The 18,576-nt window shown below is 43.6% G+C and overlaps 1 protein-coding gene across 1 annotated transcript in view; it reads right to left on the reverse strand.

Moving 5' to 3' along the window:
• nup37 (nucleoporin 37) overlaps positions 1-18,576 on the reverse strand; it is a 56,259-nt gene that overhangs the window by 10,639 nt on the left and 27,044 nt on the right. Inside the window, exon 5 of the mRNA XM_038780511.1 lies at positions 2,164-2,254. Within this exon, the coding sequence (XP_038636439.1) occupies positions 2,164-2,254 (91 nt within the window). The remainder of the gene's footprint in view (positions 1-2,163; positions 2,255-18,576) is intronic.

The following is an 18,576-nucleotide window of genomic DNA, read 5'->3' on the forward strand; positions in this document are numbered from 1 at the left end:
GCTCAGTGGTCAATGGTAAACCCAGAATATAGTGGCAGACAGTGTTCAGCAATTATAATGCCATTAAATATCATGGGGAGATGATTAGTTTCTCGCTTGTTGGAGATGGTCAGTGCCTGGTACAAAGGAAGATGGTTGTGGGTGTCTGTCATCTCAGTCCTAAGAGTTCCACAGGGTAGTGCCCTAGGCCCAACCTAAAATCCTGCCCACTTTCTAGAAGTCACAAGTCAGGATTTTGATGAAATACTCTCCACTTTCCTGAATGTGTGAAGCTCCAACAACACTCAGGAAGCTCAACATTATCCAAGTCAAAGCAATCCCGCTTGATTGGCACCCCATCCACCACCTTTGAAGTACACTGATGCACAGTAGCAGCAGCAGCAATAAATGCTGGTCGAGCCATGACACTGACATCCTGTGAGTGAACAAAAATAATATGTGCCAATACAAAATGAGCTGCAGCACTCAACAAGGCTCCTGACAAACCCCTGACCTTTATCTCCTAGAAGAACAAGGGCTGCAAATGCATGGGATTACCACCACCTTCAAGTTCCCCTCCAAGTTACACACCATCCACACTTGGAACGACATGGTCATTCCGTCATTGTCGCTGGGTCAAAATCCTGGAATTCCCTTCCTAATAACACTGTGGGTGCACCTACACTACATGAACTTCAGGGGTTCAAGAAGGCAGCTCACCACAACCCTCTCACGAGTTATTGAATGTAAGCATGCAGATGCAGCAGACAGTAAAGAAGGCAAATGACATGAAGACCTTCATAAGAGAATTAGTATACAAGAGTAGGGATGTCTTGCTGCAATTATACAGGACCTTGGTGAGAACACACCTGGAATATTGTGTGCCATTTTGGTCTCCTTATCAGAGGAAGGATGTTTTTGTAATAGAGGCAGTATCGTGAAGGTTCACCAGACTTATTCCTGGGATGGTGGGACTGACATTTGAGGAGAGATTGAGTTGGTTAGGATTAAATTTGCTGGAGTTCAGAAGAATGAGGGGGTCCCTCATAGAGACCTACAACATTCTAACAGGACTAGACAGGGTAGATGAAGGAAGGATGTTACCGATGGTGGGGAAGTCCAGAACCAGGGGTCACAGTCTGAGGATATGGGTTAAACTATTTAGAACTGAGATGAGGAGATATTTCTTCACCCAGAGTGTGGCGAGCCTCTGGAATTTTCTACCACAGAAAGTAGTTGAGGCCAAAACATTGTAGGTTTTCAAGGAGTTAGATACAGCCCTTGGGGTGAAAGGGATCAAAGGACATGGGGAGGGATGATCAGCCATGATCACAATGAATGGTGGAGCAGGCTCGAAGGGTCAAATGGCCTCCTTCTGCTCCTATTTTCTGTGAAAGACTTTTTTAAAAATGGTAAATAGTATGTTGAATGAAGTCCGACTGCACTGATTCAGGGCATTGTTGAGGCAACACCTCGAATTCTGTGCATTTTTTGTCTCCTTATCAAAGGAAACTGCTGTTTAGTGGATTACAATGGAAGTTCTCAAGTCTGGTTCCTGGGATTCAAGGATTGCCAGTTGAGCAGAAATCGAGTAGGCAGGCCTCCAGTCTCTGGAGTTTAGAAGAATGAGAACTGATCTCAAATTTTATGGGGCTTGACAGGGTAGATGCTGAGAAAATGTTTCCCCTAGCTGGGGAATCCATAACACAAGATCACAGTCACAAGATAAGGGACCAACCATTTAGGGCTGAAATGAGTAGAAATGTCTTCAGAGGGTTGTAAATGTTTGTAATTCTCTACCCTAGAGGGATCTGGATACTCAGTCATTTGAGTATATTCAAGACAGGCATATGGATCTCTGGACGCAGGGGAAATCAAAGAATATGGAGATAGTTCAGAAAGGTGGAATAGTGATGGAAAATCAGGCATGATCATTATTGAATGGTAGAGCAGGCTCAACAGGCCAAATGGCCTTCTGCTCCTATTTCCAGTTAAGTTTGGATGTATTGGTGTATTGGCATTCCAATGTACAAGTCATTGACATTCCAATGTGTTACATATCAGTGTTACAACGAGTTGATGCTCCCAATGTTTCTCATTCTGCTGCATTTTAATGCTTTCTCTTTATACCTCAAACCACAGCTTTAAGCAGAAATAGGACTACGAAAAACCTTTCAGGCTAACCTTGTACATCTCCTCGGGATGCCAACACAAGCTCATTCCTGGTGAGTGCAGGAGAAACGATGTCTTTTGGTTTCCATCAAGGTCCCAGATACTGCAATATATTTGAAAAGAAGACACATAATTCCAAATAACGGCTAATCAATCCACTTAAAATGGCTTATACTAAAGAGTGCTTATGAACCCATTATAAACCTCTTCCCTCAGAATGTAGTAAATTAATCCAGATTTGGATAGCAGCATTTTGTCCATTGCAAGATCCCACAAACAATAATGAGATGAATTCAGTTACTCTGTATGTGCTGAAATCGGTTAAAGACAACTCAAAACTCAGTTATGGTATAAAGCAACAGCTGAGAGCATCCAATACAGAGTGGGCATAGAGCTGGTTGATATGACATCTAGGAGACGGTCAGAATGGGGTTAAGGCATGTTGAAGGGGAGATTCTTCCGGAGGGGTTAAGGCTGAGCGAAGGACTTCTAAAGAACCACTCTTCGTGCATTCAACATTCTTGTTAATTCTCCAACAAAGGGTTGGCCAGACATAAATGGACTGTTTAGGGGCCATAGGGAACTTGACAGTTGTTTGGACAGAAATATATTCCTGAATATTTAGAAAGCCAGCAATTTGAATTAAAGAAGAGCATTTAAGATGAAAAAGAGCTAACAAAATTGCAGAGCACAATTGATGGATCAAATGGCATATTATTTGTTATGTTCCCAGTGGTCAGATAAATATTTCAATATAGGATACAATAATCGAGAAATGAAACAGGTGTGTAGAAAAATGCCCAACTAAGTTATTAATTAAGTTCCATAAAATAAATAATTGGATTGAGTAGAGTCAATATGCATGGAGATTCTAGAACGAGGGAGCATAGTCTCAGGATAAGGGGACTGCCATTTTGCACTGAAATTAGGAGTAATTCTTCACTCAGAGGGTTGTGAATCTTTGGAATTCTCTATCCAGAGAGATGTAGATTGCTGAAAAAAAGATGTCGCCTAAACTTTTCGTCTTGTACTAATCAAGATAGATTCGCCAGAATAACAATAGAACATAGAACAGTACAGCACAGAACAGGCCCTTCGGCCCTCGATGTTGTGCCGAGCAATGATCACCCTACTCAAACACACGTATCCACCCTATACCCGTAACCCAAACAACCCCCCCTTAACCTTACTTTTTAGGACACTACGGGCAATTTAGCATGGCCAATCCACCTAACCCGCACATCTTTGGACTGTGGGAGGAAACCGGAGCACCCGGAGGAAACCCACGCACACACGGGGAGGACGTGCAGACTCCGCCCAGACAGTGACCCAGCCGGGAACCGAACCTGGGACCCTGGAGCTGTGAAGCATTTATGCTAACCACCATGCTACCGTGCTGCCCCACTAATCTAAACAATCTAAAAGAACAATTTGTGCTGCATGCAAAGTGGGTGCTAATTGGTTGGTAACAGGAGTCTGATTGGGTGCTGGCATGGAGAGCACACCAGCAAAGTTACTCACCAAAATTTGTTTAAATTCAAAGCAGGCAGGTTGACTCTAATTGGTCAAGGCATTACTGTGGGGAATAAAACAAGGAATGGCTGTCACTCAAGTATGATTTGGTGGTTACTGAGACATGGTTGCAAGGAGACTAGGTCTGGGAGTTGAATATTCAAGAATACTCTGTTTCAAAAGGGCAAACAGAAAAGAAAACGAGGTGATATAGCTTTGTTAGTAAAGAAAAAGGACCAGTGCTATAGTGAGAAACGATATTGACCTGGAGATCATGATGTAGAATCAGTCTGAGTATAAATAAGAAATACCAAAAGAAAGAGAGCTCTGTTTTGCCGGCAGCCCGGGGGTTTCCTGACGGCGTGGGGCTGCCCCACTATGGGAAACCCCATTGAGCAGCCGGCGGAATGGAGCATCCCGCCAACAGGGTAAAACAGATATGTGGCGCGGCGGGACGGAGAATACAGGCCCAGATTATCGCACAGTGGCATTAGCACCAACATCCCTTCCACCCTAAAATGCCTCCTCAACTGATTCCATATCTTCACCGTGGACTGCACCACCAGGCTCCCTGAATACCAACTTGGAGCCATTGGCAATTCTGCCATCATCATAGCCCTCAAACTAGATCCTTTACAAGATTCCTCCTCCATCCTAACCCACTCTATCCCATCTCCTTCGCACCACCGCCTCACCTTGTCCTCATTCGCCACCCAATAATAATGAAGCAAGTTCGGCAACACTAACCCCCCACTGCTACCCTGGGTGCCCCCAACCTCAGCACTTTCCTGCTCATACAAATTCCAAAATGATTGCGTCCGCTTTCCGAAAAAAGGCCTTTGGTATAAAGATCTGGAGAGACTTAAACAAGAACCTCGACAGAATATTATCATGAGTGATTTTAATATGCATAAAGACTGGATTAACCAAATTGACAAGGGTAGCCTCGAGGGCGAGGTCACAGAATTTATTAGATTGTTTCTTGGAAAAAGTTGTCAAACCAAACAGGGAACATGCTGTTTTGGATTTAGTATTGTGCAATGAGATGGGATTCATTAATAATAATTTTTTTTTTTTAAATTTAGAGTACCGAATTATCATTATTTCTATTCCAATTAAGGGGCAATTTGCATGGCCAATCCATCTAACATGCACATCTTTGGGTTGTGGGGGCGAAACCCAGGCAGACACGGGGAGAATGTGCAAACTCCACACGGACAGTGACCCAGGGCCGGGATTCAAACCCAGGTCCTCAGCGCCGCAGTCCCAGTGCTAACCACTGCGCCACCGTGCTGCCCTTTCATTAATAATCTTATAGTAAAGGATCCTCAAATGAAGAGTGCATGAATTTCAAATTCAGTTTGAGGGCAATAAACTTGAGTTCCACACTCGTGTTCTGGTGATAAACCAAGGCAATTACATGGCCTCAAAGACATGCATATTTGGCAGAAAGACCAGAGTGTAGGAAGGACAGTGGATGAACAGTGGCAGATATTAAGGATTTAACCAATTCCTCCCAACTAAAATATATTTCAGAGAAAGAAAGACTGCAAGAACCTTCCAAGTGATTTTTCATAGTGCTCAGCAAACGTTTATACCAACAAAAAGGATGGTAGAAAGAGGGAAAATTGATCGTGGATATCTAAGGAAATAAGGGAGAGTATCAAATTGAAGGAAAAAGCAGACAAAGTGGCAAAGATTAGTGGGAGGCTAGAGGATTGGGAAATCTTTAGGGGGCAATGAAAGCTACTAAAAAAGCTATAAAGAAGAGTAAAATAGATTATGAGAGTAAACTTGCTCAGAATATAAAAACAGATAGTAAAAGTTTCTACAAATATATAAAACAAAAAAGAGTGGCTAAGATAAATATTGGTCCTTTAGACAATGAGAAGGGAGATTTAATAATAGGAGATGAGGAAATGGCTGAGGAACTGAACAGCATTTTTGGGTCGGTTTTCACGGTGGAAGACACAAATAACATGCCAGTGACAAATGGAAATGAGGCTGACAGGTGAGAACCTTGAGATGATTGTTATCATTAAGGAGGAAGTGATGGGCAAGCTAAAGGGGCTAAAGGTAGACAAGTCTCCTGGCCCTGATGGAATGCATCCCAGAGTGCTAAAAGAGATGGCTAGGGAAATTGCAAATGCACTTGTGATAATTTACCAAAATTCACTAGATTCTGGGGTGGTCCCGGTGGATTGGAAATTAGCCAACGTGACACCACTGTTAAAAAAGGAGATAGGCAGAAAGCGGGTAATTATAGGCCAGTTAGCTTAACTTCGGTAGTAGGGAAGATGCTAGAATTTATTATGAAGGAAGAAATAGCGAGGCATCTGGATGGAAATTATCCCATTGGGCAGACGCAGCATGGGTTCATAAAGGGCAGGCCCTGCCTAACTAATTTAGTGGAATTTTTTTGAGGACATTACCAGTGCGGTAGACAACAGGGAGCCAATGGATGTGGTATATCTGGATTTACAGAAAGCTTTTGACAAGGTGCCACACAAAAGGTTGCTGCAAAAAATGAAGATGCATGGACTTAATGGTAAAGTATTAGCATGGATAGAGGACTGGTTAATTAATAGAAACCAAAGAGTGGGGATTAATGGGTGTTTCTCTGGTTGGCAATCAGTAGCTAGTGGTGTCCCTCAGGGATCAGTTCACAATTTACATAGATGATTTGGAGTGCAATGTGTCCAAGTTTGCAGATGACACGAAGATGAGTGGTAATGCAAAAAGTGCAGAGGATACTGGAAGTCTGCAGAGAGATTTGGATAGCTTAAGTGAATGGGCTAGTGTCTGGCAGATGTAATACAATGTAGACAAATGTGAGGTTATCCATTTTGGTACGAATAACAGCAAAAGGGTTTATTATTTAAATGATAAGGGAGAGTGTCAAATTGAAGGAAAAAGGGGGCTGGTTTAGCACAGGGCTAAATCGCTAGCTTTGAAAGCAGACTGATGCAGGCCAGCAGCATGGTTCAATCCCCATACCAGCCTCCCTGAACAGGCGCCGGAATGTGGCGACTAGGGGCTTTTCACAGTAACTTCATTTGAAGCTTACTTGTGACAATAAGCGATTTTCATTTCATAAAATATTAAAACATGCTGCTGTGCAGAGGGACCTGGGTGTCCTAGTGCATGAGTCGCAAAAAGTTGGTTTACAGGTGCAACAGGTGATTAAGAAGGTGAATGGAGTTTTGTCCTTCATTGCTGGAGGGATGGAATTTAAGACTAGGGAGGTTATGCTGCAATTGTATAAGGTGTTAGTGAGGCCACACCTGGAGTAGTGTGTTCCGTTTTGGTCTCCTTACTGAGAAAGGACATACTGGCACTGGAGGGTATGCAGAGGAGATTCACTAGGTTTATCCCAGAGCTGAAGGGGTTGGATTACGAGGAGAGGTTGAGTAGACTGGGACTGTACTCGTTGGAATTTAGAAGGATGAGGGTGGATCTTATAGAAACATATAAAATTATGAAGGGAATAGATAGGATAGATGTAGACAGGTTGTTTCAACTGGCAGGTGAAAGCAGAACTAGGGGGCATAGCCTCAAAATAAGGGGAAGTAGATTTAGGACTGAGTTTAGGAGGAACTTCTTCACCCAAAGGGTTGTGAATCTATGGAATTCCTTGCCCAGTGAAGCAGTTGAGGCTCCTTCATTAAATGTTTTTAAGGTAAAGATAGATAGTTTTTTGAAGAATAAAGGGATTAAGGGTTATGGTGTTCGGGCTGGAAAGTGGAGCTGAGTCCACAAAAGATCAGCCATGATCTCATTGAATGGTGGAGCAGGCTCGAGGGGCCAAATGGCCTACTCCTGCTCCTAGTTCTTATGTATGTCTGAAGACCCGCACATCCAGACACAGGAAAAGCTTCTTCCCACAGCTACTAGATATCTCAATGACTCTCCCTCAGACTGATCTGTTCCCTGCAAGAACACTATTCGCGACTCCCTATGCTGCTCTTGTTCATGTATTTGCTTTGTTTGGCCCTTTGTTCCTCACTGTAACAAATCACTATTTCATAGAATTTACAGTGCAGAAGGCCATTCAACCCATCAAGTTTGCATCAGCCCTTGGAAAGAGCACATTACCTAGGTCTACACTTCCACCCAATCCCTAGGTCTACACCTCCACCCTATCCCCATAATCCAGTAATCCCACTCATGTTTTTGCAAACTAAGAGCACTTTAGCATGGCCAATCCATCTAACCTGCACATCTTTGGTATTTGGGAGGAAACCAGAGCAGCCGGAGGAAACAATGGGAGAACATGCTGACTTCGCACAGACAGTGACCCAGCTCGGAATCAAACCTGGAACCCTGGAGCTGTGAAGCAACTGTGCTAACCACTGTGCTACCCTGCTGCCCCATTTGTCAATGTACTCTGTTAATTATTCTTTTTGTCTACTGTGTACGTTCCCTTGGCCGCAGAAAAATACTTTTCAAAATACTTTGGTACAATAAATCAATCAATCGAGTGTCAATTGAGCTTATTTGCTCAAATCTCTGGAGTGGGACTCTCAACTTTCTTGCCTAGAGGCGAGAGTGCTACCCACCGAGTCCAGAGCAGATGAAAGCAAGCTTTGCATGTATCATGTTCAAGCATGAAATGCAAACAGACAAGCAGATGCATTTTATCAAATCTCCCACAAAGTTATATGGACAACTAAAGCCAGCTGAACTGTACAATGTAAATACAGATGTGTCATTTATTTTTGTGTGATTTCACCATCTTGTACAATTCTGGAGAATATGAAAAGCTTGAGAAAAAAAAATTAATTTACATGTTTCTTGGAATTAAGAAGAGTTCCCAGAATATGCAAAATATTGGTTTCAGCTATTGGCATAGAGGTGAAGAGGCAATAAAAGAATAATACAACTGCTGTATCCATCTGCAGTTCACTGACAAAGAATGCAGACTGGCAATAATAATCAGTCTAAATCACAGTGCAATGCACCAGAATTTCAAAAAATGTAGACAAATCCAGTGCTTTACAAATATTCAAAAACCACATAATGAATACTTGTCTTCACGACCCACTCGAATCGTCTTGGAGGAGCAAAGAATCCTCATTTTTTAAGAGCCAACAAAAGAAATGAAAAGGATTACCTCAGGATTTGATGGTGGTAGCTGATGGGGATTAGTATATCGGACCGAAAGACATCATAAACTGGTGCCAAAGAAAGCTGGCCACAGCGATATATGTATATTACACATATTCAAGGCAGCTGCCAAAAAAGCAGAGCAAGAGAGAGGTCAGATTTATGTATCACCTCAAAATCCCCGGGAGATTCTGAAGATGATTCCCGTCGGGAGAATTTGTTCTTGGAAGTCTAGTTTCCATTGTATTGAAAAGCTCCACGGCCAATTAGACACACAGCAAGATCCCACAAGCAGCAAATAAGATGACTGGCCAATTGCATTGTCCTTGGTGGTGTTGGATGAAAGGAAGACATTTGGCCAAGATATTGGGAGAACTCCCTACTTTAAATGGTGCCGTGGGATCCTTCCCACCCACCCAAACAGTTGGATTCATGTTGTTTTTGGAGATAGAGAACTTTTTGTAGTTTGATTTTAGTCTGGTATTTGACAGCACTCGACACAGAAGGAGAAAATGGAAGAGAGAATGTAGCAAACGTAGCAGCCAAATGTGCACACAGCAAGCTCCCACAAACTGCAACATGATAATGACCAGTCTATTTCAGCAATATTGACAGAGGGATAAGTATTGGACAAGACACCAGAATGCCCCTGTTCTTTTTCAATAATTGGGCCACACAATATTTTACATCCACGTGATCACAGACAAGGGGCCAGCTGCCCCACAATGGGAAACCCCATTGACCGGCCGGCGTAACGGAGAATCCCGCCGTCGGGTCGGGGCAGAATGTGGCGCGGTGGAAAATCCAGTCCGTGGTCTTGAGGTACCCCTCAACAATACACAGTGGCTTTCACATAATAAATTGTGTCAAGGAGCTTTATAGGACATTTTATAACAATATTTGACACTGAGCCATATGAGTCGTTTGGTCAGGTGATCAAAGTTTGGTCAAAGAATTAGGTCTTAAGGACTGTCTTAACAGGAGACAGAGGTGGAGAGGGTTAAAGGAGGGATTGCCAGAAGTCCATGTAGCTGAAGGCAGGCCACCATTGGAAGAGTGCTTAAAATCAGTGGTGTTCAAGAGGACCGGAATTGACAAAGCATAGAGATTTCAGAGAGCTGTGGGGCTGGAGGAGATTTAGGGAGGGACGAGGGTGACATGGTGGCACAGTCTCACAGCTCAAGGGACTCGGGTGACTGTGTGGAGTTTACACTTTCTCCCCATGCCGGTGTGGGTTTCCTCTGGATGCTATGGTTTCCTCCCACAGTCCAAAAAATGTGCAGGTTAGGAAGATTGTCCCCTAGTGTCCAAAAGGTTAGGTGGGGTTACTGGGTTATGGGGATAGGGTGGAGGTGTGGGCCTACGTAGGGTGCTCTTTCCAAGGGCTGGTGCAGACTCGATGGGCTGAATGGTCTCCTTTTGCACTGCAGGGATTCTGTGAGGCTATGGAGGTTGAAAATATGGTTGAGGATTTTAAGATCGCGGATGGGATGTTTAATTGGGAATCAAAGTAATTCAGTGAGCTCAAGGGTGACCAGCTGACCGGATTAGTGCAAAGCAGGAGATGGGTGGCAATGTTTGTGAGGGCCTACGGATGTCAGAACTAGGTAGAGCCAGTAACAATGTAACTGTGTGGCCGGTAGCCCATCTCGAGTCAAATATGGCACCAATGTTGCGAACAGTCTAGTTTCTGTCTCTCACAGTTGTCAGGGAGAAGAGGTTTAGTCAGTAGCTAGGGAACAGAATATATATGTATATAAAATCGGATACTGGAGATTAGCTTTGGTCTTTCCAATATTTAGTTGGAAGAAATTTCTGCTAAAATAGATTGGACGTCGTAGAAGCAATCTGTCAATTTAGAGACAATGGAAGAGTCAAGGGAGGTGTTGGTGATGTCGAGGTGTGTGTCTACAGTGTACATATGGAAACTGATGCTGTGTTTCTGGTTGAATTCACTGCATATAGATGAGAAATAGTAGGGACCCAGGATAGATCCTTGGTTCAGGAGCAGGAAGAGATGCCAGAGGTGCGATAACATGAAATAACCACAATCCTAAAGGTGTGGTAATTCTGAAGGCGTGGTGGTGTGACAGAGTCCTGTGGGTATGTGTGTATAAATCAGTGAAGGTTGAGAAATTGATTAAAAAGACATATTGGATCTTGGGCTTGAGAAATAGAGGCATAGAGTACAAAAATAAGAAAGTTATAGTAAACCTTTAGTAAACACTGGTTCAGTCTCACATGGAGTAAATCTGAGGGTCCAAATCTGAGCACCACACTTGGATGTGAAGGGTCTAGAAGATTATGCAGAAAATATTTAAGAATGTTTTCAGGGATGAAGGGGAGTCATGTGGAGAGATTGGGGTAGCTGGGATTGTTCTCCTTAGAGAAGACAAAAAGTTATTTTTAAATATAAATTTAAAGTTCCCAACTATTTTTTTTCCAATTAAAGGCAATTTAGAGTGCCCAATCTACCTACCCTGCACATCTTTGGGGGTGTGACCCACACAGACATGGGAGAGTATGCAATGTCCACATGGACACTTACCCGGGGCCGGGACACTGTGCCACTCGAGAGAAGAGAGAAAATGAAGATGGCACTGACATAAGGTGATTGGCAAAAGAAACAAAATGGGGGAAACAAATTCCCACACGTTTCAGTGGAGTTGGCAAAAGCTTTTAGTGAGACAAATACTGGAATGTTGGCAACCTCTGGCAGCCACCTCGAGTTACATTGAATCATACAGTGAATCATGCAGTGGCAGAGAACCCTCGATATATGCTGGCTCTTTGAAAGAACTTCCTAATTTAGTCGCTCGCCCAAACTTCCTGGGCTGGATTCTCCGCAGCCCCACGCCACGCAGCCAAGGGGCCATTGCCAGAGGCCCGCTCAGCAATCCACCACTTCCGACCGGCCGAGCTCCCGACGATGCGGAACTAACCACCTATTGCCAGTCGGGATGTTGGCATGGCGGCTACGGACTCGGTCTGCAGCCGCCCTGGTCGGGGGGTGGGGGAAATTGGAGGCCAGGGGGGTCCTTATAGGCGGCCGGGGATTAGATCTGCTCGGTTTTAGGCTCGGGCGCGTGGCCGATCGGTGGGGGGTCTCCTTTCCCTGTGTGGCTCCGTGGTCCAAGTCCGCCATGGAGCTCGGCATGGCCGCAGTAGGCCGCCACCGTGCGCATGCTCGGACTCCGAACTGGAAGTGCTGGGGGCCGTATCCGCAGCTAAAGCGGCAAGATTCACTCCGGGTCCTTGCTAGCCCCTTGCAGGGCTTTGAATTAGTTCAACTTTTTTTAAATAGGAATTTCGGGAGTAAGCGCCACCGTTTTTATGCCAGCGTCGGGATATAGTCTCATTTTGGGAGAATCCAGCCCCCTGTATCTCTCCAATAATACTGCAAATTAAACCTCTTCAAATGCATCAGTAATTTCCTCCTGAATGTTCCTATGGAATATGATGCTTGCATCCTTTCAGGTAGTCTGTTCCAGGCCTTACTCCTCTAGGAACATGTAGCAGGAGAAGGCTATCTAGCCCCATTCCCTGTGCCCTTGCTACCCTCAGTGCTTCTTCCAATTGGTACATTGAGCAGAACGCTTCATTTGCTGACAGTGGGGGTGGGAAAGGGGGGGGGGGGGGGGGGGCTGTTGTGGTAGGTGGTAACCAGCAGGAGGTTGTCCAGATTTGATAATCCCATCAGACCTCATCCAGGGTCCAGAATCAATATTGTGGACTCCCAGGACAACTCCCTCCCGACTACATCGCTACCTCTGATATGATTGCCCTGGGATGGAGACAGGAATCTAGGAATGTTGAAAGTATGCCTATATCAGGCTGCTGGCACAGGACCCCAAATGTCAGTGAGGAGGACTTTGCAGGGTCAACTGGGTAGGATGTGTTTTTTGTTGTCTCCAAATCCAATGCCTAGGTCAATAATTGATGGTCGATTTGGTTGTATTCTTCCAGGTTTGTGTATCTGCTTTTGATACAACTGCATGGTATGCTATGCCATTTCAGAGTTAGACCAACCATCGCTATGGGTTTGGAACACAGGACTTCGGAGCAGGAGGCCATTTGGCCTGTTGAGCCTCCTCCCCATTCAATAAGGTCAGGGCTGATCTGGCTGTCTTCTCAACTTTACTTTCCTGTCTGTTACTCATTATCCTCGACTTCCTCGATTATCAAAAATCTATTTAACTCAGCCTTGAATAAATTCAATAACTCAGGCTACCCTCTTAATATCCTTTTTTATATTTGTGGCTAGGTTTCTCTCATATTCTACTTTCTCCTCTTTTTTTTCCAATCTTCTAACCGACCAGTAATCTCTGCAGATTTATAGTATTTATTTCGATTTATACAATTCTTAACATCCTTAGTTAGTCATAAATGATGCAACCCTCTCAAACTTCTGACTGGGATAAAAAGTTGCTGAGAATTATTAAATATCTCTTTAAAAGTCAGCCACTGCATCTCTAATGTTCTACATTTTAACCTAGTTTCCCAGTTCACTTTAGCCAGCTCTGCCTTCATATGCTCAAAGATATATAAGGGAACAAAGACTTTATGGTAAAACAGTTGAGGGACAGTAGAGAACCTCCCAAGCGATTTTTCACAGTGCTCAGCAAAGGTTTATACCAACAAAAAGGAAGGACGGTAGAAAGAGGGAAAATCGACCACCATATCTAAGGTATCTAAGGGAGAGTATCAAATTGAAGGAAAAAGCAGACAAAGTGACAAAGATTAGTGGGAGACTAGAGGATTGGGAAATCTTTAGGGGGCAACAGAAAGCTACTAAAAAAGCTATAAAGAAGAGTAAGATAGAGTATGAGAGTAAACTTGCTCAGAATATAAAAACAGACAGTAAAGGTTTCCACAAATATATAAAACAAAAAAGAGTGGCTAAGGTAAATATTGGTCCTTTAGACAGTGAGAAGGGAGATTTAATAATAGAAGATGAGGAAATTGCTGAGGAACTGAACAGCTTTTTGGGTCGGTCTTCACAGTGGAAGACACAAATAACATGCCAGTGACTGATGGAAATGAGGCTATGACAGGTGAGGACCTTGGGACGATTGTTATCATTAAGGAGGTAGTGATGGGCAAGCTAATGGGGCTAAAGGTAGACAAGTCTCCTGGCCCTGATGGAATGCATCCCACGATACTAGAAGAGATGGCTAGGGCAATCGCAAATGCACTCGTGATAATTTACCAAAATTCACTCGACTGGGGTGGTCCCTACGGATTGGAAATTAGCAAACGTGACACCACTGTTTAAAAAAAGGAGGTAGGCAGAAAGCGGGTAACTATAGGCCAGTTAGCTCAACTTTGGTAGTAGGGAAGATGCTGGAATCCAACATCAAGGAAGAAATAGCGAGGCATCTGGATGGAAATTGTCCCATTGGACAGATGCAGCATGGGTTCATAAAGGGCAGGTCGTGCCTATATAATTTTGTGGAATTTTTTGAGGACATTACCAGCGCGGTAGATAACAGGGAGCCAATGGATGTGGTATATCTGGATTTCCAGAAAGCTTTTGACAAGGTGCCACACAAAAGGTTGCTGCATAAGATAATGATGTATGGCGTTAAGGGTAAAGTAGCAGCATGGATAGAGGATTGGTTAATTAGTAGAAAGCAAAGAGTGGGGATTAATGGGTGTTTCTCTGGTTGGCAATCAGTAGCTAGTGGTGTCCTCAGGGATCAGTGTTGGGCCCACAATTGTTCACAATTTACATAGATGATTTGGAGTTGTGCACCAAGTGCCATGTGTCCAAGTTTGCAGACGACACTAAGATGAGTGGTAAAGCAAAAAGTGCAGAGGATATTGGAAGTCTGCAGAGGGATTTGGATAGTTTAAGTGAATGGGCTAGGGTCTGGCAGATGGAATACAATGTTGACAAATGTGAGGTTATCCATTTTGGTAGAAATAACAGCAAAAAGGATTATAATCTAAATGAGAAAATATTAAAGCATGCTGCTGTGCAGAGGGACCTGGGTGTCCTGGTGCATGAGCCGCAAAACGTTGGTTTACAGGTGCAACAGGTGATTAAAAAAGTGAATGGAGTTTTGTCCTTCATTGCTAGAGGGATGGAGTTTAAGACTAGGGAGGTTATGCTGCAATTGTATAAGGTGTTAGTGAGGCCAAACCTGGAGTATTGTGTTCAGTTTTGGTTTCCTTACTTGAGAAAGGACGTACTGGCGCTGGAGAGTGTGCAGAGGAGATTCACTAGGTTAATCCCAGAGTTGAGGGGGTTGGATTACGAGGCGAGGTTGAGTAGATTGGGACTGTACCCACTGGAATTTAGAAGGATGCGGTGGGATCTTACAGAAACGTAAAAAATTATGAAGTAAATAGATATGATAGATTCAGGAAGGATGTTTCCACTGGTGGGTGAAAGCAGAACTAGGGGGCATAGCCTCAAAATAAGGGGAAGTAGATTTAGGACTAACTTATTTTCACCCAAAGAGTTGTGAATCTATGGAATTCCCTACCCAGTGAAGCACCTTCATTAAATGTTTTCAAGATAAAGATAGATCGATAGTTTTTTTTGAAGAATAAAGGAATAAAGGATTATGGTGTTCGGGAGGGAAGTGGAGTTGAGCCCACAAAAGATCAGCGATGATCTCATTGAATGGCAGAGCAGGCTCGAAGCGCCAGATGGCCTACACCTGCTCCTAGTTCTTATGTTCTTATATATTTATTGAGGTTTAAAACACTAATCGGAGACCCATACTTTTCCCCCTTCAAACTGAATTGAAATTCTATCATGTTACAATTGCTGACACCTAGAGGCTCCTTTACCATATTAATTAATCCTTTCGCATTGCACATGACCAGGTCCAGAATATAGCTTGCTCCATGGTTGGCTCTGGAATGTATTGTGCTAATAATTTGGCCCAGATAAAGTCTATAAACTACTCCCATGAAAGATCTTTCCTATTTCTTATCTCTGCCCTAATTGATTCTTGCTCTTTCAAACTGTCGCATCTCAGTACAGGTACTGTACTAATGTTTTTCCTAATTAACAGAGCTACCCACTGCTTCTTCCTAGCTTCCTGCCTTTTCGTAAATGTCAAGTACCATTCATTATTCAGGTCCCAGTGTTGGTCACCCTGCAGTTATGTCTCTGTGTTGTCAACAGCTCAGATGTTTCTATTCCCATCTGTGCAAACGATCCAACTGTTTTGTTACAAATGCTGCGTGCAGAGACAGAGCCTTTAACTCTGTCCTTTTACCATTTCCTGCAATCTCTGGCCTTATCTACCGGTGAATCTGCTGTCGCCGCCTGTGTAATTCTATCTCCAGACCGGACCTCTGAATCATTAGTTCAGTAACACAGTCACTGTCACACGCACGTGCGCATGCACACTCACACACACACAATCAGTTAAAGGTTTCCATTTATACTGCACCTTTCACCACTGATTGTCTTAAAGCAAATGCAAGTAATTTTCAAGTGTGATGACTGTTACAATGTAGGCCAGTGTTTTTCAAACCTTTTTTCATTTGGGATCCACCTTTGCCAACTGCCGACCTTCAGGACCCATGCCCCATTTGGTAATCTAATCTATCCTAATTCAAGGCAGTGTTTGAGAGACTAAAATGTTGTTGCCCCAGGCAAGGGAGGGAAAATAAATCATCAATTTTTCCTGTTCTTATTCACCATCCAGTAGCCTCTGGTGCATTAAATTTATGTCAATATTAAGTGAGAACAGGGTCTATATAACTGTGATGACCTCCCATCTATAAAGGTTCATTGTCCAGGGTCACACATGAAGAGTTACTCATGAGAAATACTGAAGTGCCGCCAACAATTGTGAGCCTACATTCATTGGCAGACACTACCTCGAGGAGACCAAAAGTGAAGAAAAACTGAAGTGAGAACAAAGAACACATATCACTGGGAGAGCACCATTTGTGATTCTTGTAAATAAAACAGCCATAAATCTGATAAATTAATATCTTGATTTACAATTGGCTTGAATACAATTCAATTATTTGATGCAAGTTTATTCAACTTCAATGTACTCTATTAGAAATAAGTTAACCAATATTGATGAATGCTGACAACATTAAAACGAACCCACAGACAACTGACAAACTAATTTTTCTGGTTGTCATTAATCAGATAAAATGGAAATTGAAACAGGTTTTCTCAAATATTCATTATTTTCTCAGATATTCTGAGAAAGTTGAGGATTGTATCTATTGAAAGAAACACTCTACATAGATTAGTGGGAGGTCAGAAGAGGCGGTAGCGTAGTGATATTGTCACTGGACTAGTAAACTATAGACCCAAAGTATTGTGAACCCAGGTTCAAATCTCGCCACAGCAGATGGTGAAATATTAATTAAAAAAGAAAATCTGGAATTAGAAGTCTAATAATGACCATGAAACCATTGTCGATTGTCATAAAAACCCACCTGGTTCACTTATGTCCTTTAGGGAAGGAAATCTGCCATCCTTACCTGGTCTGGCCTACACGTGACTCCAGACCCACAGCAATGTGGTTGACTCTTAACTCAAGGGGCAATTAGTGATGGGCAATAAACGGCCATATCCCATGAACAAATAAAAAAAATTGAGACATCATGATGTGCTCATGTCTCCCCAAACAGAAGACATCCCATTGCAATCACTTCGTGGAGATGTTGTCTCCAATAATATAGCTCTTGCTGCAATGGGAGCGGATTCCCTCCCACTGCATGCTGTCACTGACGCACATGTTTCTGGCCCCTCAGCAGCGACTCATTCTGCAGACGAGTTTCGAGCCATGTGCCTGCATGGCACCATTATGCGCACAGGCACACACGGAATCCTTGTCCAGGTTTGAGCTAACTCAGAGGGCTCAGATTTACTCCGATGGTCTCCTTCTATTTCAGGACGGTCACTCTCTGCTGCAGGATGGTCTCCCAGAGGGGGAGTATCCGCTTGATTTTGTCCACTGGACCACTTCTTTGTTTCCTCAATGTAGTGTCTCACGATGAATGTTAGGCTCACAATTGTTGGCGGCACTTTAGTATCTTTCACGAGTAACACATCACGAGTCAAGTGTAACCCTGGACAATGAATCTTTATAGATGGGAGGACATCACAGGTATACATGACCCCGTTTTCACTCAGACCTGCCTCGGGGTAATACACATGGGGTCCACGTCCAGAGGGATGGAAGTGCAGATGGACTACGTCTGGGCGAACTCTTGGGCCACAGCTTTGACCAGGAGAAGTGGGAGGAATCCCCCAAACATTTTACGGCACGTGATTTCCAAAGCAGAGCGGGAAGGGGTTGGTGGTGCTGGGTTTGGATGGGGTAGAACTGTGAGGCTTACAGGAAATCCGTCAATAATTGCACACTCCAGAGGACTGAATTGACATTTTAGGCAGGATTTTCCCTGCAGGCTTCTGAATTCTGACTTTGGAAAGCTCTGTGTCAACGGCTGGTGGATTCAGAATACTGTGACCCTTAGCTCCGTGACTTTGCTACGACCCACCCACGGTTTGTGACCTCCGCTTTGAAAAACCCTGATGTAGGTAACACAACAGCAAGTTTCCACAAGCAGCAATTTTCGAATGTTCAGATAACCTATTAGTTGGTTGAGGGATAAATAGAACCAGGAAGCTGGGGTAGAAATCCCCATTCTTCTTTGAAGTGCCAAAGATACAACGAATAGTACAGGAACAAGTCCGTTGGCCCTCCCATGTCTGCACCGATCATGCCTGTCTAAACTAAAACCTTCTGCACTTCCCTCTGTTCCCATCCTATTTATGTATTTGTCAAGTCGCCTTTTAAACATCGCTTTTGCATC

Source organism: Scyliorhinus canicula, chromosome 20, assembly GCF_902713615.1.
Source record: "Scyliorhinus canicula chromosome 20, sScyCan1.1, whole genome shotgun sequence".
Taxonomy (NCBI): Eukaryota; Metazoa; Chordata; class Chondrichthyes; order Carcharhiniformes; family Scyliorhinidae; genus Scyliorhinus; species Scyliorhinus canicula.